At 39.6% G+C, this 23,687-nt stretch overlaps 1 protein-coding gene across 1 annotated transcript; it reads left to right on the top strand.

Moving 5' to 3' along the window:
* Positions 1-1,003: 1,003 nt before the first annotated feature.
* LOC139330747 (desmoglein-2.1-like) lies at positions 1,004-23,374 on the top strand. The gene is made up of 16 exons (XM_070961841.1): positions 1,004-1,103; positions 5,652-5,768; positions 7,606-7,761; positions 8,163-8,304; positions 8,940-9,109; positions 9,220-9,354; positions 11,443-11,628; positions 12,635-12,869; positions 13,044-13,218; positions 14,475-14,617; positions 14,967-15,188; positions 15,692-15,946; positions 16,313-16,434; positions 17,047-17,331; positions 18,941-20,357; positions 23,301-23,374. Exons 1-16 carry the CDS (start codon positions 1,056-1,058, stop codon positions 23,372-23,374), a joined length of 3,882 nt encoding a protein of 1,293 aa, XP_070817942.1. The 5' UTR covers positions 1,004-1,055.
* Positions 23,375-23,687: the final 313 nt, after the last annotated feature.

Raw genomic sequence — 23,687 nt, 5'->3', positions numbered from 1 at the left:
GTCAAACTCCTATGAGTTCAGTGATATGTTCATTGCATTAAGTGATTGAGTTCTCAGCTGGATTTGCAGCCTGTGTGGGGGAGGACTCTCAGGGTTAGCTGGGATTGTTGTACAGCTGGCAGCATTGTTGTTGTCTTTGTTCGCAACTCAAGACACATAAAACATAAAAATTCTCCATCATCAGGAAATTTTGCAGAACCTTAATGGTTTGTGGGAATCTACATGACAGTACAGCATGGTGGGAGTTATGCTAATGAAAAATAATGTTTTGTTTAGTTATACAGTTATACTAATCAATACTTTTACATGAACAATGGATCAAATGACTATGTAATGTGAAAGGATGTGACACAGAGAATGATCATCAGAAGCTCTGATAAACCCACTGTACGCTACCTGCTGAGCAGCAGATGGAGGTAAAAGGAAAGTGAATATAGGACTTACAGCACATTCTTGAGGTGGACACAAATAACAATCCAAATGAATTCTGCATGTGTAAATAGGCAACTGTTTGCTGAAATGTAAGTCACATCAGTGATAATAATAATATGCCAATGTTATGATTACAGTTTATTCTGCTGTCCCCAAATAGCCCAAAAATCAAAAAACAAATCATGCAGCTTTAACAAACTTAACTTGATGAGTAAAGTGAGTGACTTTTCACTTAGTTCAATTCATTTTACAACCATTTACATGTCCTGAAATGGTTCTGAATGATAACTTTCACTGAATCTATCAAACTTGAAGAATAAAATCAATAAAGCCAAATCTGGAATGTGAATTTTGACTTTTCCCCGTGTCCTCAGTGAGGGGAGAGCTGTCAGTGTGGCAGGAGGAGTTGTAAGGAGGAGGGCATTGAAGGGGGCTGATAGATAAGAGGAGAGAGCTGGGAGGAGAAGACAGAGCAGCTCAAGAGAAGGAGGATGATGTGAGTGAAACATTCCATGTTCAGAGGGACTGTTGGCATCTGGAGCCATTAGCTTTACCACAGCATACAGTGCTTCAGTGTGTGTGGAGGGATCCTCTTTACCCGCTGTGCACCTTCTACCTTAGACATGGACGGCATGTTGGCGATTGTTTTACTGCTTCACCTGTCCATCATGGTGAGTTCACACCTGTTTGTCTGCGTAGGATGGGTCTCTATGTGTCTGCATGTATGAGGGAAGGGAGTTACACAAATTAAGAGATGGATGAAAAAGGACGTGTGAATGGAAAACAAGTGACAAGGCATGTGGGGGGGGGGTGACTGTGGCTGTGACTGTAATGATCAGCTCCTTTATGATAAGATTGATTTAAGTTATTTTTATATGTAAAGTAAAAATAGTCTTAAAGTTTGCACTCAACAGCTTTATAGTGTTAAATTTCCCTTCACATCAGTATGAACTCATCACAGGTGCTATGAATCTTTTTCCATTCATGCCTCCCTGCCTCACCTTGAATGATCCCTCTTTTCTGTTGATAAGTACATGGCCTTTTTTTTTTTTTTTTAAATCTAGCTTCAACAATCAACACAGTCAGCACATAAAATCTAAAATAACAAGCTTTAAAGAGATGAGAGGCTGTCTTAGTGCCATGTTTGGAATTAGTTTTGAATTAGCTACAATTAGTTTTAAAGTTTTAAAGATGTTGTTTTACGACTTCTTCAACAGCACTCAGGCATCTCCCTCAGTCTGTCTGTCTGTTTCACTTTGCCCACAGTTCACTGATTTCTGTTATATCTTGCCAAACTAAATGTTAGGACCGATGGGACAACAGGTTTGTAGTGACTGGAAAAGGGTTGGTTTTTGTTCTCCTTTGCTAATAGCTGTTGAATTACATTCAGCAAACACATCTCATGTGGAGGATGTGGTTGAAAACCCTGGCAAAATAATGCAAGTGAAGCCTGAATCAAAATGATTTTGTCAAAGTTTTCTAAACAGCGTTGATGATAATGGCTTGTTCTGTACCATTTGTTTAGAAGAGTAGAGGGACTCACTGTTTGATTTGATGTGCAAGAAGAATATTTGCCACTTGACTGTATTCAGGTTTACTGATTCCATTATCACTATGCCAAAACAGTCAACAATAATGAAGACCATGGTGTTGGGATTACGTTTTAGGTCTTAATTTGACTTTGAACATGCTTATTAGAACAGTATTCTCTCCGGGCAGGGAAAAGAGCAAATATGGGAGTGACAAGGTTCCTGGAACAGAAACTGTGCTGACCTGATCTTCTTGTAGTGAACTTTCATGCCTTGATTTCTGCAAGCTTGTATTTGCATACAAAGCTGTAAGTGACACCACTCTGTTTTTTTGATTTAACATCAGGGTAGACATGCCCTAACTGCCTCCCCTCAAACACAAAGAAAAACAAACTTGAGCTTGTGTGATTTTCTACACAGAGACGATCCTCAAGAAAATCAACAGTTTTTACAAATTCAAACACAAAATTCATCCTATTTATCTTATTTGTATGACTTAATGGACATGTTGTGTCATCATCTATCAGGTTTTTAAGCCATTAATGTTTGCAGTTGCATGCCCACAGAATGATGTAGCTCTCTATATACTGTACCATGAATATGGTGAAGTAACAAGGTGCATGTGCTTTAAGTCTCCCAAAAATATGGATGTTATTATTTCTGTATTCATGGTTTAAAAAGAAAAAAAAAAGGGTTTCACAGCCAACATTTACAGGAAGGCATTAATTAATCAAAGTATGTAAAAGTTATGTACCACTCTGAATGAGTTCAACACAGTTCATTTTGTCAACCAACATGGCACACGGCTGACGCTATGTTGATCACGTCCAGACCGTGACTGATTAAAATGTCCCTCGGTCTCTTACGGCAAGACAATTTATTGTTTTATCGTTCTTATTGTCAATATACATTAACATCACATTTTCACACTTACTGTACAGGCCCATCTATCTCTATGAAAAGCTTTGGATTTTATTTTATTAGAATAGAATATATAAGAACAGTAACAGTAAGTAAGATAGGTTACCGACTCCATACACAGTTCAGTATGATATAATAAGCAAGCGTGATAAAATAGATGACAAATATACAGATATTTTAGAGCAAAAGTAAATAAACAAAGATCATACTCTTTTTAAGTGTGAATGTGGGGGAGTATAATAAAAGTGGATACGGAGCTATGTGGAAACAAATCGTTCTATAGAAACCCTCTCAGGAGACAACCTCAGGCCTGCAGACGGGTAAAATGTGCCTTCTGAGTTCATAACTCAACTCCATCCCTACCCTTACTGGATTTACAGCCACAAAAAGTCTGTTACCTCGTAGCACCATAATGATCTATGATATGTAACTTACGAGACTTATCATAGATCGTGGTCATACGGCAGCTCCTGCCTCCAACAACTTGGCCATCAAAGAGTCCTTCCACAAGCTGAACGATGCAGAAATGTGCAATCTTACCTCGGAGGGATTTCTAGTAATGTAAAATAATGTAAATGGACAGATTGTTTAATTATAAGTTGTTATTATTATTATTATTATTATTATTATTTTTTTTTAATCCATTCCATTATAGTAGTAGTAGTAGTATTAATACTACTACTACTACTACTACTAATAATAATAATAATAATAATAATAATAATAATAATAATAATTTTGTATTTCACAAGGCAAAAACAAATATCACAGAAGAATCTGAAAACAGTAAATGAAATGCATGTTCTCCTTTCGTATTGTATTTATTTTATTCTATGACTGTTTAGATTTAGCTTGCGACCCCTGAAGGGAACCCCGACCCACAGGTTGGGAACCACTGCTCTAGAAGTCTAATTAATTCTCTAAACAGAGAATCAGTGCAGTTCATGCAGAGTTTAATCTGACAGATCATGTGGGTTCTATGAACAAGAGTCTAAAAATATCTGTACGACTGTGATGAGAGGACTTCACTGAGTGGCGGATGCCATTTTTCACACATTTTGATCTAATCATTTGGAGAAAACCTGCTGAGTCACTATGATTATAGTCATGTATAGATGTATGAATGATATTGAGTTGCCATTCTCAGCATAGCTCAGCTCTTTGTAACCCACTTATAACCATCAGACAGAATGAAAACACCTGGGGCCAAATGTATAAACGATGTATGTACACACAGCACGCATACGGCTTCTCCCACACATCAACTGGAAAAGTATGTGCGGTGAGATTAAGTACGCTTCAAACATACTTCAGAGCAGGTCTACACATGTTAAGGTGAAATAAGGTGAGAGATGTCAGCGTATAGTAAAACGTTGTTTGTTTAGGTTCTTCGACAATTTCAAAACGTTATGTTAAACATTATGTCGACTTATTTTAAAATGTTTCCAAATCTTACTCAGAGGCACATTTACAAACATAATTTTAAATTCTTCATGTGAAATGAATTTTATCACTCCTTTTATTTACAGTTTGCTATGAAGTTTGCTCATCATATTCCTGCTCCACAGAGGATGAACACCAGCACCTGGTCTACACCAGCTGTACCACATTAGCATCGTATTAGCAGCAGCTGGAGTGCTCTCAATACATTCAGACACAGATGTGATGTGCATCTCAGCCCTACACCCACTCAGTGTGGTTCTGTGCATCGGGATAAAGGAGTCTGCATGTTGCTCATTACATAGTATTGACAGCTGCACTATGTACATTTGTAAAGTACCAGATGACTGAAAAACAGGACTGTGCAGACACTTTCATATTGATGAGTGAACTCCACAGCCTCCTTGAGATGCCGAGGGAGTTTCAGACTTTCAGTCTTGTTTCAATTTGTTTTCTTATTGAAATAATAAACAACAATAATGACCTAATGATAGAAATTAAATAAAGTTAAAAAGTAGAGTAGACAGGATGCATAAAATCAGGTAAAATACAACATTTTAAAATAAATGCAGCAGAGCAGAAGTGTGAGGCAAAGCACAAAAGTTTGAGGCTTGTTATTAAAAAACTCATAGCTAGTTAAAGGCTAAGGTGAAGGCAGCTTTCTTTCAAAATGTTCAGCGAGCTGGCTCCCCTGATATCTGATATCTGTAGTAAATAAGTTTAAGAATCAGGGTAACCTCAGATTTAATCTTGCAGAGCTGAGTTGATGTAATACAGGAGAATTTTGTCATGGTTCCATCTGTTTGACAGGGTTTGTTGAGGTCGTCTGTTGTTGCAGTGCTGGCTCTAATCAAAGTTTTTGTTATTGAAGAACAATGCAAATTGTTCAGTTAATCAGTCAGCAGTGTGTGACTCAAATGACCTCATAACATTACAGAACTTGCTTCAGCCTTGCCATGAAAGAATCTCTTTTGTATCAAAAATCCCTTTTACTCTTTGTTAAGATTGGGATGACATCAAAAAACACACAGTAATGGTCAGAAACAGTTAATGCTGATATTGAAATACTGTCAATGTTTGACCCTGTTGTTATTACCAAGTTCGCAATGTTACCATGCTGATTAGTAGATTCATTTACAATTAACATTTAAGGATCATCATATATAGTGATGCCAAAAGCAATCAGCTCTGTGAATTCGTACATAAACAGCTATCACTATCTTGGTGCTTTTTTGGTCATTAATGGAAAATAACTGACTTGAAACTGAAACAAATAGTGCTACCAACACTGCCACATGATGTGAGATGAATGTCCTCCTCTCTTTGCAGTTGGTCAGCGGTGCAGCCAATGTCCCATTGCTCAGGCGCCAAAAGAGGGACTGGCTTATCCCAACGAAGAAGCTGAAAGAGAACTTTGACTACAGTAAAAGCGGTTATGTTGCACGGGTAAGAAATTCCCATGTCATCTCCGTGTTTTCTGTGTGTCTCTCCACCACAAAGGTGTCATTTAAATGTCTCTACCACTATGAGGCTAAACGATAGATTTGATTTCTATTTCATATTTCATCTTGGTAAATCCAACATTATGACATAGTCTAGTCCATATTAAAAAATAGGATGATTGTGTGTGATCGCAGTAGAACAGGGTTAGGGTTAAAGGAGCATGAAGCCTAACAGGAATGTGGATCTGATGCTTTTGAAAACAAGACTCTGTCTGGTAGAGGCGCTCCTTTGCCTCAGGGGCAGTTTGAACTGAAGACATTTAAGCCATCCATTATTTCCTTTCATCAAATCTTCAGCACTATCAGAAAAGTTTGACTTTTGTTTCTGTTATTACTAAACATTATCCCCGGTATTAACTCCAGTCAGTCAGGTTTTTAAAGTCTATGTATCAATAGACCAGGCCAAGCACTCTTTGTAAATGAATTCATCTTAATTCAGTTCTTTTGTAAAAGTAAAGTAACACAGTAATCCTCTCTCAGTGTTGGTTGGGATACTTGTGGCGACTGCATTTAAAGGTGTATTGAATGGGTGTAAAAAAAAAATGGGGAGGGGTCCCACTGAGGCATACATATTTGGCCCAGATTGTTGTGCATCAATCTAACAATCCTGTCCATGTCCTCACTTGTAAAAAGACATTTATTTCATTTTTGGTGGAGCTCAAAAACCTGCATGAGGGTTCTTGCTCTGTTATAATTCAGAATGAGACATAAGATCTGAAGAAGACATAAAACTGATGACTGTATGAATCATCTCTTTTGGATTTTGATGCATGTGTTAGGCCAAACTCATAAATACACACAGAGCCTGTAGGTAAAGCAAACAGCTCCACATACATAAAAATATTCCCTGGAGTGATAAAAGTTGTCATCCTTTGCTGTAGTTCTCGTGTTCAGGCTTGACATCTTCATCGTTTCATCAGGTTTCAGGGTGCATTAAAACTTTCATCTTAGTGAAATAAGGCATATCATTATTTGTTGCCATATTCGCATCTGTTTGCATGCCCTGGAGCACGAGGCTGAGACGCCCAGCATGTGTACAGCACAGCTGTTGTAGAGGCAGTTAGTGATCATTGCGTTATATTTTAATATATATTTGCACACATTAAGGCAACTTACAATAATAGACAGAAGTTGTGTAGAGTTTGTGCTGTCCTGATGTCAGTGGGGAGCTTGTTCTACCATCATGAAGCGAGGACAGCAAACATTGATTTTGTTGATCTGTGGCTGGGCTCCACTCATAGTGAGGAAGCAGCAAGCTGACTGGCAGTCACAGAGCATAGTGGACACCAAAACTACTTGGTTGGGTCATGCTGTGCTATCTTAGAATAACTAGTTAAAACTATCAACACTAACTATTGGTTTCACATGGGAATCAAACCCTGGTCTTTGGCCTGACACTGGATCTGGTGATAGGGTTGTTTCTCACAAGTCAATTTTTCAAAAAAAAAAAAAAAAAAAAAAAAGTACAAATATTTTGTTGAACTGTCTTTGAGTTGAAGTGCAAGCGAGCAGATGGTGTGTTAGATGCAGTTCCACAACTTCTTTGACTGATTAAGGTGAAGAATTAAAAAGGTTTTACTGAGTTATTTGAATTGTTTTTCTGTGTTTGTGGACATCAGCTTTAAATTGTTTCTTGTCACTGTGAGCAGAATTTTACAATTTAAGTGTCACAGAGGTTTCAATAATGTTTCACTGAATTGACATTGTGAGACAGACAATATTGATTGTATGATATATTGCATTTTTTTTAATAACTTCATGATTGTTGTCATCATTCTCAGATCAGGTCAGACCAGAATGGAGGGAGGGACCTGTTCTACTCTCTGCAGGGTCAAGGGGCCAGTCTACCACCAGTCAACCTTTTTATTGTGGATGAGAATACTGGACTGGTGTATGTCCGAGGAAAACTGAACCGAGAGGAGAAAGAAACCTACATTGTGAGGACACATCTTATTACACATCTACTCAATCAATAATCAACTAGAATTCAACGTTTAACAATGCTGAAGCAATAGCTGCACTGCGATCCCCACAGTGTAGACATAGTGGCTTTAACTGGCTGCAAATCAACATCAGCAAGAGTTGCTGATGGCAGAGGCTGATTAAAACTAGTTCTGAATAAAATAGTATAATAAAGACCAAACATTGTGGTGCACAAACAAAGTTTCACAGAAACTTCATGAAAAACAAACATGAAAATTGAAAATAAAAAGTGATCAGTGGCAATTAATTATTGAATTTAAATATTTTCTTCACCGCTGTTTTGCAACAACGCAGAGCTTTGAAAATCAAGGGAATTTCTAACCACTCGAACACATGTGTCTTCATCTCTGTTCAGGTGACAGGAGTGGCCAGATTTCGTAATGGCAGTGTGGCTGAAGGCAGAATAGACCTGAGATTTGATGTGGAGGATGAGAATGATAATCCACCTGTTTTTGCCCCTGTACCTCCAGCTGCAGTCTATGAGTCCAGTGCACCAGGTAAATGTTGTTTTCTGCCACCCACACTCAAAATACAGGATTCAAATTTTCTCTTTATGTTTGCACTTGGGTATGTACCTTATTTCACTGCCACAAAAAACAGAAAAGAGCTACACCAATTCAGCACGCAGGTTGCTCAGTGTATCTAACTATAGATTCTGATATTTGGTCAGATCACCACGAAATCTGCTGTGGATATTAATGGTCTTCAGACATTAAACCTTTTCTAATTTGGACACTTTGGACATTTTGGACAAATGGCACACTCTCTGGACAGAGAGGGAGAATGTTTTTTGGTTTTGAACTTTGCAGCATTCAGGATCCACCAGCTGGGCTTTAGAGTTACAACCTAAGCATGCAGGAAAGCAGTTTACATTCTAACCAGGACTCAGATAGTAAACTAGTTTGACATTTGCTGATGTCCCAGATCAAGTTAAACCTGATTTAGGATTGATGGAGTTACATAAGCTACTTCTGAAACAATCTACTGCCATCCAGCGTGTCTCTGCCCGACTGAGTCATGCATGAAAATCCTGATTCAGGTTCAGTCCACATGGCAAGACAACAGAGCATTACAGCAATGTTACCTATTGATGGAAAAGTTACTGAATGTTGTCTTCCTATTTTTTGTCTAGGGACTCTGGTTGGCGTGATTACAGCTACTGATGCAGACAAGTTCAACTGTTCCCATTCAAAGATCGCATACAGCATTATGAAGCAGGAGCCCTTTGATGGCAAATATCTGTTCTACATAAACAAACAAAACGGATCAATCTTTGTCAAAGAAAACACCTTAGACAGAGAGGTAAGAGAAGTGCGGTGGAAACATTTCCTGTGTAAAACTAGTACAACTTGACTGATTTAAGTTTCATATGCTGTACATCAACTATAACTTGATCCCTCTGTTGTCCACAGAAACACAGATCCTACAACCTAACAATTAAAGGAACAGATATGGAAGGAGCTGCAGGAGGCAACACAGGCACCGGGACTATTCATATCAAAGTACTGGACATCAATGATAACAAACCCAGCCTGGAAAAAGATGAGGTACCTCTGACTTTGTTTTCCAGGGAAGACATTCTGATAAGAAATAAACAGTGTCAGTGACTTAAAACAGAGTATAAACAGTGCTCCCCAGTATTTCTCTACACTGTCTACATACTGTGTGCAGCCTACATTGTCAGCTAGCTACATCCAAAAACCACATATTGTACCTTCCCACACTGCTACAATATCAACGACTGACTCTCTATACACTTTCTGACATAGAAGTAGATGTTCAGATTGATACCACTGTCACTCTTTTATTTAAAATTAATAACTGGCACATTAAATCTGTGATGAATTTATAAAATTATACATTTTGAGGAATTAACTTATTTTACTTAATTATCATAAAAATTATTTTTATAAAAACATGAATACAATACAATTAGTAAAATTAAATAAAAGCAAGAACAAAGGGGTACAAGTGTCTCCAATAGTGTTCGCTCCGAGTTGCAAGGCAATGTATCATATGTCATTGTTATCCTTTATCTATGAACAAAACATCTGCCTTACGTAATTCATGCAATCAAGAAGGCTTAGTTTGCTTTATTTTCAAGTAGAATTAGATTAAATAGTTAAAATTGAAATAGTGGGACTTATTCTTATTTATTTTATTCTGCCTGTAAACATTTCATGTGGAATAATAAAGATATAAAGCATGAAAAGAAGTAAATCTCTTACAACAAATGGGTCTAAAATGATTAATGGGAAAGGTCACTTACTTGTAAATAGTAGGGCTGTCAGTTTAACGCATTAATTAGATTAATTAATTACGCTGCAAATTAACGCGCTATAAAAATTAATGCAATTAATCATGAGTGGCAAGTCAATGCGCAAGCATTTTAAATTTGGCCCTTTGAGTGACCCGTAGGCTGCAGTGGCAGGTCGCATCCTACCTGCGCCACTAGTCAAAAGCAGGGTGACAACAGACATGGATGCGACACCGGAGAGCGAGGCAAGCCTACTTGGACCTTTGAACGGCAAGTTTATTTATAAAAAGAACGAAGACGGGACTATTAACAAGGACGCAGTGATTTGTACCTTGTGTAAAAAAGAATTTTCCTATCACCGTAGCAGCTCCAGCCTGAATTATCATTTAAACGCTAAACATGTAGTTGCTGCTAGTGCCGCTAGTGCTACCGTGAGCTCACTCCGCCAACCCACACTTGCTGAGTTTGGAAAACGAATGAGCAAAGCCACGACAGAAAAACTGACAAACTCAATCGCAAAGTGGGTTGCTGCTGATTGCAGGACGATTTCAACCGTGGAAGACGAGGGCCTAAAAGAGGCGTTTCAGATAGCGTCATCTGACTCTAATTTCCAGCTACCGTCGAGAACTACAGTGATGAAAAGAATTCACCAGCTGTAATGTGAATGTCAGTGAACTGTAATGTCCTAGAATTCAAATTCTTTATTTGGGGAGAGCAGCATGGAAGCCGGTGTCAATATCATGGTGGTTATTTTTCTATATGTATTTTAGGCAATGATGATGGGATGATAATGTAGTGTAACAAGTTGGGAATTCTGTCTATCAGGCAATTTTTACATGCAACCATCCAGAACTTCAATGCCTGTCATCATTGTGTCGGAAAAGGGGTGTAAATTAGCGTATCCACCCAGGTGTCATGTTTCCATGTTCTCCATGTTTTTCATGGAGCTGGGTCCAATAAATACCCCTGACTACTGCGCAGTCATTTGACCCTGGAATGAATGCCAATTGGACTCTTGAAGAAAAAAAGCCAGATGTTAGTGGGTTGTTTTTTTGTCTAATGTGAAAGTGGTTTAATTAACTATATCTCATTTGTTTAACTTTTTTAAAAACCAAAGTGTAGGTGGTTGCACAGCAACTTTTTGCATGAATCAGGTAGTAAAACATGTTAAATGGTGAGCTTTAGAGGGGCTGTAGGGCCATGCCTGCTCTTTGCCCCTGTTTCTAGTCATTGTGCTAAGCTAACTGGCCGTTGGCTGTAATCTTCTCATCTCTCTCCACCAGAAAGCGAATAAGTATATTACCCCAAATATCAAAGTTATTCAAAGTAATAATGGCAAAATGAAACTTTTTTTCTTGCCTGTGCTGTGCTGTTCTAGTATTCAGGGAGCATTGTGGAGAACACGGCGCAGAAGGAGGTCATGAGGTTCCAAGCACTGGATTCTGATGAGGAAGGATCTAACAACTGGCTGGCTGTTTTTCAAATCGTCAGTGGAAATGAAGACGGAACGTTCAGTGTAAAGACTGATCCCAAAACCAACGAAGGTGTTCTGATGCTTGAAAAGGTAGACCTGTCTTTACTGCAGCACCTGCACATCCAAAATGTGTGTGTATAATGGAGGAGGATGCGCCCCTTAAGAACACTGTCTATTTATCAAGAAGATGCAAGATGTTTGAATGTAATCTCAGTATGTACAGTATCATTATACATAAACCAAAGCAGCAAATACAAAAAAAAAAGAGCTAAAAGGGTGAGCTGTCCCCTCTGATTGATTTCTAACAACCTATTTCTTCTTTTGAATAAGCTCCTTTAATAAGATTTAGCTTTAATGAAATGAGATTTCAAATGAAACAACATTTTGAACAAAATTCATCTGTAAAAATGGAAAATCCCAGATATGAATTTTTCACATTTTTACAAGTGGAAGAAAAACACATTTTGTATTTTTCTCCAAACTAATATATGTTTCCTCATATGAATCACCAAATTGGATAACTTAACCACACTGTTTCTGTGTGTCAAAACATACAGATCCTTCAAAACCAATGAGGAAAACGTCGATCAAGTTAGCTCTGCCAAAATCTTTTGATACAGATTGATATATGGGTTCATCTTTCTAATCTTTTGTTAAGGACATATTTTCCACCAGGCAATCCATCTCCTAAACAATAAATTTCATTAAAACAGCTGATTTTAGATTCATTTATTTGTTAGATATTTATAAATGGTAATTTATTCCCCTACCAACTAAATACACGTAAAATATTTAATAAAGTTTTTTGTTTTGTTTTTTAAATAAATGATTGGCATTCAAATGTAGCTGTGTCCATGCATGGCTATTGACATTTTCTTTTTCATGTACATTATAGAATTAAAAAAAAGCTGTTTTGTCTTTTAATGCCTAATGACTAAACAGCATGTAAAGAAGTGTGTTGAAAACTTTTTAGTCACACTAGAGTCTATGATTTATTGGGCAATTTTCAGTTGTTGTTGTTGTTGTTGTTTAACAGCTGTTTAACAGTGTCCTGTGAGAGTCAACTGATGTGGCTCAATTCTGCTTTTCCTTCCAGCCTGTTGATTTTGAGGAAACTCCTGATATCAAGCTGGGAGTAGTAGTATCCAATGTTAACCCAGCTGTGGGAGGAGCCGGAGGAGCAGGAGGAGCAGGAGGAGCAGGAGGAGCAGGAGGAGACGGAGGAGGTGGTGGAGGAGGAGGTGGTGGAGGAGGAGGTGGTGGTGGAGGAGGAGGCGGCGCAGGAGGCGGAGGAGGAGGAGGGGGAGGAGGAGGCACAGGAGGCACAGGAGGTACAGGAGGCACAGGAGGTACAGGAGGTACAGGAGGCACGGGAGGAGGGGGAGGAGGAGGAGGCACAGGAGGAGGAGGGGGAAAGGGGGGTGGTGGTGGACCTGGAGGTGGAGCTGCTACAGGTGCTGGCTGGAGTTCTGGATCTGGTGGCAACAAAAAGAGGCCAACAAAAGGCAAAGTTTACCCAGTGAACATCGCAGTGCAGAACATGCCTGAGGGGATCGTCTATAAACCTGCAGTAAAACCTGTGTCTGTTTCCGAAGACCCAAGCAAGACTCCATTAATGAAGACAATTGCTGTCTTTGGAGCTAAAGAAGCTGATACTGGACAGCCTGCAACAAATGTTCGGTGAGATGAAGTCACACTTTATTTTTAGCTTAAAAGCTCCATAAATGTATTTTCATAAAATAACCACATATAACTACAACAATGGATTGTAATTGAATTTAATAGCATAAAACAGTCCCTGACAAATGCACTATTTTGTCCTGTTTGAGTAGTGTTTGTTAAAAACTATAGTGACCAGCTGTTTCAGGACATTTCTGAGCCTATTTTAAAAAGACCAAAAGACCAAAAGGCTGCAGACACATGAGTGGCCGTAATGTTGGTGACTTACGAGGATGAAAAGTCAGAAAATCAACAAAACCAATAAAGAGCAATATCTATCTATCTATATTTCACTCTTCAACACAAATGTGAACCTGTTGGCTCTAGAGGAAAAGTCAGAGGATCACCAAAGTCATATAGTATTCATCCCTTGGGGGCCATGATCCATAGTACCAAATTTAAAGCCAATGCTTGTTGGAATGTTGGCTTGTTGGAAGCCAGTGGTTGTTGAGATATTTTGCTCTCAGTCAAAGTAGTGGCCTGGTCAACTGACAGAGAGACAGACTTTGCCATCTTATGCCAAAAGTAAGGCTAAAAATGAAACAATATATTTCTGAGGTGCTTTTAAAGATTTACAGGTCTTGAGTAGGAACCAAGGGATTTGGAGGTAAGAGGCACAGTGGTAGGTCGGGAGTAGGGAGTTCAGACAGTGGGCTATTAAGAGAACTTGTCAACACCTGTCGACAAACACATCATTGGTTTTGTCTTTTCATGGGATTTAATTACAATAAGAAAACAGAACATCATCTTTAAACTCCAACAAATTGTACAGAATGTGATTAGGATATATTATCATTTCATTTCTCTCTGTATTCACTGTGAAATTCTGCAGCAAAGGAATTAATATGAATGATACATTATATCAGGAGGTAGAGTGGTCGTCCACCTATCAGAAGGTCGGTGGTTTAATCCCTGGCCTGGGCAGTCCACATGCCGAAGTATCTTTGGGCAAGATACTGAACCCCAAAACTGCCCACGATGCTGTGCCATCGGTGTGTGAGTGGATCACACTCATAGTGAGCAGGTGGCTTAGCTGCTGTATGAATGTTTGTGTGAATGGATGAATGCAGACTTAGAAAAGCGCTTTGAGTGGTCTTCTTCTAGTGGTCAGACTAGAAAAGCGCTATATAAATACAGTCCATTCACAGATTGAAATATATGACTGCTTTGATTGTTGTAATCTAAAAAGTAAATGTTGCTGCATGCTCTTCCCACAGATATGCTAAAGGCTACGATCCTGATAACTGGCTGCTGATCGACCCAGAAACAGCTGAGATTAAACTTCAAAAGCACCCAGACAGAGAGTCTCCATTCTTGGTTAACGGAACATACTACGCTAAAATACTGAGTATGACTCAGGGTAAGTGCTGTTTATGGATAGTAAGTGTTGACTTGAGTTTAGAGAAGATTTGCTGAGGGGTTTGCAAGGGGTTGCGGAGCTTTTGAAGGCTGCAATCAGCCTTTCTATGATCTGCATTGTTATGGCGCTAAGTGAAGACTTTAAAGCTCCATTAACCAACATTTTTCATATCAACACTGAACTGGCGCCTAGTCATGTGAACGTTTTGCTACTGCTGATCACTCTGTGAACCAACATCCACTCTATGCAACTTTTAGACACTTAACATTAAAGGATTTCAGTGTGAATGCTTGGATCCCACAAGTTTTCTTATCCTTTCTGGACATCTTGTGTTCTCTGATTCCCACAGACATGCCTGTTAAGATGGTCACAGGAACAATAGCGTTACAGGTGGGAGATGTAAATGATAACTGCCCCACACTGACCAAGGATGTGCAGTACCTCTGCTCAGACACTGTAATCATTAATGTCACAGCAGTGGATGTGGATGGAGACCCAAACTCAGCCCCTTTAAACTTCAGTCTTGTGGCAGAGAAGAGTGAGGGAGAATGGAGGCTTGAATCTTCCAATGGTATGGTACCCTATTTTTCTTATCACCTGATTATTTGAATGTTGTTTTTTCATCAAAACCCAACAAATGGTTTAACATCTAATTACCTCCCAATTGAAAAGTTCATGCACATGTTGTGAGACGAATATCTGCAATTTATAAAGCTGGTTTGTTGAAAGTATGTTATAAAACTCAGGAAATCCTCAGGTAGCTAGTTCCTTATTGATGATCTTTGTGTCAGCACTGATGAGCGATACAGGGCAGTAGCTGGATGGTGATGTGGGATCCTTGTTTGCTATTTCTAGATGTTAGATGATTGCTGTGTTTATTTAGGTGTGGAATGTGGAGTTTATTTTTCTATATTGTTTCGTATACAGTTGGGGGCAGTAATTCTTTTACATAAGACAAAACAATTATTCATCACACAGTGAAAAAAGAAAAATGAAATCCAAGAAAAAAAAAAAAAAGTCACCAGTTTTTCCTGTACTGAAACAGTAAGACTCTTTTTTCTCTCCTGGTCTTAGATACCAGTGTGACCCTCACCCCTTTGAAACCACTGTGGCCTGGTCACCACAAGGTTGTCTTCATTATCCGGGATAAGCAGGGTCTCGCTTGCCCAGAACCCCAGTCCCTGAACCTACATGTGTGTTCCTGTAACGGAGGAGAGACCTGCAAAGCAGACAAGGTCCAAGGTCGAGGAGCTTTTCTCAAGAAATCCTTGTCCACATTTGGAGGACTGGGAGTGGGGACACTGATCCTGGGACTTCTGACACTGCTTAGTGAGTATGAATTGTGGTAGCATGCCTCAGAAATGATGGGTAAAATACACTTGCATGATCTAGGATTGTGGTTCAAAAACAACCAAGTGATGTTATGACTGATGATACCCTGAAGATTCATTTGGATTACCCTTGCAGAAGTGAACCATTATGTCATTTTGAAAATGACATCTTCTTCATCATGTGGCTTATAGCGAATGTTTAATAAAATTAGTCATGAGTGTAAAGTTGTTTTTACAAATGTTGAATTTAAGGGTCAGCTCATCAAATTATCTGCATGTCTACCAGTTGGAGTGTGTGAAAAAATATTTATGCAAGATGAATTGAAAGATTCTGACTTTTGTTGTGGTTCCTTTTGTTTTTCAGTCGCAGGTTTCTTACTGATGACCTGCTCGTGTGGACAAGTGTCAGGGAGCTTCTCTGAACTTCCTTTTGAAGCCAAAGATCACTTGATGGTGTACCATACAGAGGGTCGAGGAGAGGACAAGGTAAAATACAAAGCAGACTGTCTGTACTCAGGATTGCACAACTTAAGCATGCAGTGCTAATGTGCTACGAATGAGTTAATATGATATTATGGTAAGCATGATAATAATGTATGTTTTTAATGACAGATTTTAACTCTGCAGCTCTGTGTCTTATATAAGTTGCCCCAAATATCTAATTCCTGCCCTTCAATTTTAATGGAGAAATTCACCACTTTCCACGTAGATATCCAAAACAAGCAAAAGAAGGAGGAAGCTTTGTTTTTAAGTGGCATCCACAGCACGCCCCCTGGAAACTGAGAAGCAGAGACTAGAAATCCAAGAGATAACCTTCAGCTCATCTTGTAGAACCAGTGATGTCACAGAAGGAAAAACTGATTTAAAGCAGTGCCCCAGAGACATTAAAAAACATGTTGTTTGTCACGCTGTATCCCTAATTCAGTCAGGAAGGATACTGTAACACACAGTCAGTGTCATTGTCACTCAACAAATGTGATCATTTCTGATCCTACAGCAGCACTGCTTCTTCTATGCCGAGTTGTGCTGCTGTCCTTTAACTAAAAACAGACAAAAGTGAGTATTCCTCTTTTCAATCTCTATCCATGTTCCCTTCAGGATGTCCCTCTGCTCAGCGCTCCACTCCAGATGTCACCCGCTGTCATATCTACTGCACAGGCCTGTAAAGTAGCTTCTAACCCCCAACCGAACACAACACCTTCCTTCATGCCTCTTAACATGGGCACTGCCCAGATCAGCTATGAGGCCAACAGCAGGATGCAGCGGAGCAGCTTTGCAGAATCCAGGGAAAGCTGGAGAGAGCTGTACGCAATGGAAGAACAATATGACAGCATGGATGTCATTGCATTACCTGATGGGTTTCTGCATCAGTACTACTCGCAGGTAAGGAAAAAAGCATAGTTTCATAGGCAGACAAAATGAGCATGTGAGGTATATTTCAAATAAACAACTAGTAGCATGACCAGTATATATAACGATATCATGAGCTCAGCCTCTTGTTTGGATTACTTCAGACTGTCTGATGTGTCTGAAAGATTTATTGGTAATGGACAGAGTATAGATCATTTTTGGTGGTTGACTGCTTAGGTCAAATTGGCCTCTTGTTGGAAATTGATTGACTGATTGACATTGATTGAAAAGTGAGATATTGTGTACATGTGACATACTTTTGTTTAGTAGTTTGATATTTGTCAGTTTTACACACAGACAGACAACAGGTTGCAAGAGATTTTTAGAATTTTGATGGAAAGGAGTTGATATGAAAGCATGAATGTTAAAATCACCATGTTTACATTTTTGATGTGATTATAACATTATTGTAATTCATTACTTTGATGGCACCATAATGCAATCCCAGTTAAAAATTGTGCTGTCTATTTGTCCTGGCTCAGATCCTTTGGGAGTGTGCTCAATCTGCCTCAGTGTGGTGTTTGATACCACCATTGGTGGGTGCCAGAGTCAAAAATATTCAAATTCTACACAAAGAAGTCTTAAATGGCAAATGTAGAATAGCGTATGCAATGTGATATACTCCTGAGGAGTAGTGTGGTGCTGGATGTTGTTAGTCCACTACAGATTGGACACTAGCATTAGTGCTTCTGTTTCTCATGGGATGAAGAAAGTATTTAGAATTGAATTTCACTGAATAAAACTGGAAGTGCGGCCTGGGTATCATTTTCAGAAAGATTTTCTGGTGGTTTAAACTCCCCAGTTTGATTCTTCAAACACTGGCATGACTTATGAGTGAGCATGAGGAATTGCTGTGAAGAACAACCAAGTTATGAGGAAGTTACTTCTCACACACACCTCCCTCACATACATTGTCAAATCAGGAAAAGAAGGACAAGGGAAATGTGAAAAAAGATGGTCTCCTGAATTCACATTGACTGGATATATTTATGCAGACACCCTAGAGTGTAGGATAAGATCATCAAAAAGAATTTTACAGATTTTTGCAAATGTATTTTTAATTTCACTGGATCTTTAAAAAAGGAAGAAACAAACAGCATAACCAGAACTCTGATTTAGGTAGCAGTGTACATAATTCAGCAAATGTTGGCCACTGATTCATTACATCTCACCGCATCTTTCCTATGAATGGCTTTTTATTTCAGAGCTTATAGCTGAATACTTTAGAAGGGTTGGGTCTCAATCAGACCACATAGAGAGCATTTGTAGTCTATTCATGCATAATGTTTTATTTGTGTGATATGAGGATCTTAAATTATATTTGGATGGTATGTTTCTTATTTAGCCATGGCTGGTCAACCTAATGTCAGAGGAAAGATCATATAGATTCTATCCATCTATGTCACAGGCAGAGCACCCATGCTGCCATCTCTTATAGTAGAGTGACAACTGATAGAGCCCATTAGTGCAGAGTTTTAGTCTGCAGATTGTTCAATTGGAGCTGGATGTAATCATGACTGAATTGACAGAGATGGGAGTAATGTGCCTTTCATGTTCTGTGTTCATGTTCATGTCTGTGCAGAAGGCGAGCTGTGCAGCAGAGCAGCAGGCAGCAAAGGACTGTCTGCTGGTTTATGACTATGAGGGCCAGGGCTCCTCTGCTGGCTCTGTGGGCTCATGCAGCCTCCTGGAATCTGACAACGACCTGCAGTTCCTCGATAACCTCGGGCTTAAGTTCAAGACCCTGGCTGACGTCTGTTCTCCTCCTAGACCTCCAACTCCTCCAATACTTCAAAGCATTGTCCTCCCACCAGTAGATAAAGTTAAGCACATTTCCGGGCCCACATTGGAGACTAAACCACCGAATATTCATAGCAAGAGCACAGAGCATAACCAGAATGTCAGCATCAGCCAGTCATCTACCAGAGTCATGGGCTTTAATGGAGCAGCTTCCAGCAGCGTGCATGGGCATGCTTCACAAAGCACCAGTAGTGTGGCTCAGTCGTCTCATCTTGGTCCTGTTACCAGAGCCATGCTGCCCTCTCCTGGACAGATACTTCTCTTACAGCAACAGCAGCCTATCTACTACACCACCAGCCCTGTGGTGCAGCCCTACATAGTCCAGCCACAGCTTCAGGAGGTTCAGCCAGCAGCACAGTGCATGCTGCTAGCTGAACCGACCTGCCAGCCTACCAACCTGCAGGGCATGATTCTGCTGAATGGAACATCTGGACACACTGAACGCATCATGCAAGGGGGAAACACCGCTGGGACTTTAACTCTTGGTTGGAAAAGAGGCAACAGTGTGGTTGAGACAAAGCAGGGTGTAGGGACATGGCTGATGTCTGATGGCCAAGGAGAGGCAATGGGTGTCAGGAAGAATGGTCGACGGATCAAGTCAGATGGTGGAGGTGGTGGTAGGGCTGAACATTGTAATATAGAGACACTGATAGGTGCACCTATCAATGCAGGAGCAACAGGGTCTAAAGAGAGGCAGAGAGGAAACAAGACAAGATCTAAGTCGACAGCATCAGCAGGTTTCATGGATAATTCTGAAATCAAAGCCCCACCGGAAATACTGCTGGCTGAACCGACCTGCCAACCTACCAACTTGCAGGGCATGATTCTGCTGAATGGAACATCTGGACACACTCAGCATATCATGCAAGGGGGAGACACCGCTGGGACTTTAACTCTTGGTTGGAAAAGAGGCAACGGTGTGGTTGAGAAGAACCAGGGTGTGGGGACATGGCTGATATCTGATGGCCAAGGAGAGGCAATGGGTGTCAGGAAGAATGGTCGACAGATCAAGTCAGAGGGTGGAGGAAGGGCTGAACATTGTAATATAGAGACACTGATAGGTACACCTATCAGTGCAGGAGCAACTGTGTCTAAAGAGAGGCAGAGAGGAAACAAGACAAGATCTAAGTCGACAGCATCAGCAGGTTTCATGGATTATTCCGAAATCAAAGCCCCACCGGAAAAAAATGCTTCCTCAGGTAACGATCAAAAGATTCTACTGACAAAGGAAGATATGAAGAGAAATAATGATGTGTTTGTTATAGAATCTTAATTCAATTTCAATTCAATTCAATTTTATTTGTATAGCGCCAAATCACAACAGAAGTTGTCTCAGGACACTTTCCATATAGAGCTTAGTCAGCTTTTCAGCCACACTTGCACTGTGGCTGTAGGGACACCAGTGTCAGTCCATCAGTCTATCACTTTGGTCCAGACTAAAATGTTTAATTCGTTGGATTGTTATGAAATGACACTAGTTGGGTTTTCATCAATCCGTTTTTCTCAGAATTTTCAATTTGTACATAAAGAAATATTGAAATATCACAAAAATCATCATCAGGTCAACATTTGAATTTGTCCAGTACTTTGGTTTATGGCCACATTCCCATAAGCCTAACCTGTACTTTATGTTTTCTGCTAATTAGCAGATGTTAGCATGCTAACATGCTAACAAATATTTTACCTGCGTGTTAGCATGGTCATTGTCATCATTAGGCAGGCAGATGTTAGCATTTAGCTCAAAGCACAGCTGTATCTATATACAGTCTGACAGAGCTCCTAGCATAAAGACTCTTAGTCTGGTTGAAAGAAGAATTAATCCTGTGCCCGTGTCTGGAATAGCTAAAGGAAACACCACTAGATCTGTCCACCAGCGAGACTGATCATAAAAATAGATGAGAATGTGTTCTATAGTAATTATATGTTTATGTTCAGATGTCATGTTTAATTGTAAGTATAAACTAAACCAGTGCAGCTGTTTTGCATCGTCTCACTGTGAAGAATGAACTAGTTTGGACGAGTGTGTGTTTGTGGTGAGTGAGACAGAGCAGGAAAAGGGTGGATTTCAAATCCGGTGCTTGTTGATTTTTATATCACTAGATGGCAGTACAGAGCTGCTGTGTGCAGCACAGTAAGAAATTCAAACACAAAGTGAAAGCAGACCAGCCTTTTCCTCCCTCTGAACTCCAATGCTGCCACTGACTAACATGGATTAATAGTGTTGCATTATAAGGAAGACATATTACCACAGTGGAAACATTTAGCCCTTTTAAAGGGTCATTGCTCATAGTCAGTTTAGAGCTTACATGGTCTGGTGGAGGGTAAATACTAAAAATAACACCAAGAAGACCACTGCATGCAGTTGTTGTAGGATACAGTTTATATATCCAAACATTAAAATAAGTCTTGCATTGGGCTGTTTATATGGGTTTCAGTAGTTTATGAAATAAGACTGAGCTGTATGGCACCTGTGCAGTACAGCTCTAAAGCTCATTCTGTACATTTTGGTTGATTTGCTAGTGTTGATTTAACTCTGGGGTAATTTTGAGGCTGCCATTTGTGGTGCCATTATAGAAATATTCTGTTTTGGTCAGTGTCGGTGAGGGTTTTACTTGTTTCCAGTCTTCATTTTTGCTGATGAACTCTCTGAACTGTTGAACTGAGTTTGGATCAAACTTGTCTGTGTACCACCTTACATAACTTTTCTACAGCAATTTGGGCAGTAACTCTGGCCTCTTTTACCTCCTACCTGCCCAAGTTGCTTCATTTGCTTGGAAACTCACTTCAAACAGTTGTGCAGAGCTCATATTCAACTTGTTACAACTTTTTACAATCATATAGCAATAAAGAATATTTTGCATCAATATGGAATCACTGACTTGTTCTTGAAAATGCCCATTTTATAATTATATATAATTCATAGATTTTACTAGTAGATCTAAATATGTATGAGAAAATAAACAACTATTTGGAAAAAAGGACTTCTATACAGGCCTTTATCATAGCAGACATCATATATTAGACTGTCATGCCACCCAAACAAAGTCACTCTGTGAAGAAACAAAAATTATACTGCAGAGTTACTCAAAATAATTATTGTTGTCAAAAAATAATGAAGTCCCTTGACCCCCAGACAATAAAACTCACATACAGACCTACAAATGCTAACCAAGGCTCATGTGCCTTAACATCCTGGTGATTTAAGATAATTAGTCAACTCGTCTGTTGTGTCCTCTAGTCACTGTTTTGATACACAATGTGTTTCAGACTTGGTTTCTCACAGAACAACTGCTGCATTAGTGGAACAGTCATTTTGGTTCACATTCTCATTCACACTCCTAGCTGGAATGGTAGATAGTATCATGCCTGTAATGTATTGAAACCAGCTGTTATTATCAATCACAGAGTAATCTCATTCCCTTCAGACACACACACACACACACACACACACACACACACACACACACACACACACACGCACACACCTGTCTAAGGTGAGAAGCATCCCTTAAGGCAGAAGCTGTGCTGCAAAAGAACAAGGGCTGAAATTAAACTAAATTAATATATGTGTTTCTTCTCTGCTCTCAGTGAGATAGACACCTGTGTTCTGTACTCTCCGTCGGCATAACTGCACACCTGCCGCCATGAACGCAAACTTCATATTCAACAGCAGACACAAGGAAAATGTGTCTGTGACAAACATTTATAGTCCATACAGGGAAATCTCCTGTGTTCCACATGTTGCCACCAACAGGGACAGACCTCCAAAACTGTTTGCTCTGCAGTGAAGTCACGCTATTGTTGCAATACTGATGAAACATACATAGACAGACATGATATACACACTTTAGCATGAGACTCTTAGACAGAGGGTACTGTAGGGCGACTGTGCTGTAGTTGTTTTTTTTTTCCCCCACAGTGACATATTACAGCTGCTTAGTTTACCAGCCAAGTAAGACCTTAGCACCGTAAACAGGTCAACATCTGTCTTCATCATGAAACAGCTTCTGGGTCAGCCAAGGTATGAAAATGGAAACAAACAGAAAAATCAGAAATATGATCCATTTGGACCACACCCACAACCCACACAGGCCACCAGTACCCGGCACCGCTTAAAAACATTCATCTCCTGTTGTTCACAGCTGTTGCTGTCAATCAGTTTCAGGATCTGAGCTATGAGTTTGACTCAGCTTCAGTTTCACTGGGGTACAAATGACAGGTGTAACCAGTGGTTTGTGCCAGGTAGTTAATAGAGCTGCCAGTCATATCTGTCAGTACCATTGACAAGAATGTGTCAGGACAAATAAATCACAGGCATATACTGTCATGCACATGTCGTTAAAATGGTACTGTACATATGCACTGTAAAAAAAAAATAACGGCAAGATAGCATCAACACAAAATGTTTGTGTCCTTGTCTTGTAAATGGAAGTCTCACCATGGGATGTTAAGTTTCTCTTAATGCTGACAAGTCATCAGTATCAGCATCTAGCATAATCCCACTATCACATTTAGAATGCACTGTATTT

Source organism: Chaetodon trifascialis, chromosome 4, assembly GCF_039877785.1.
Source record: "Chaetodon trifascialis isolate fChaTrf1 chromosome 4, fChaTrf1.hap1, whole genome shotgun sequence".
Lineage (NCBI taxonomy): Eukaryota > Metazoa > Chordata > Actinopteri > Chaetodontiformes > Chaetodontidae > Chaetodon > Chaetodon trifascialis.
The sequence above is the reverse complement of the archived record's forward strand: the minus strand, read 5'-3'. Positions and strand labels throughout refer to the sequence as shown.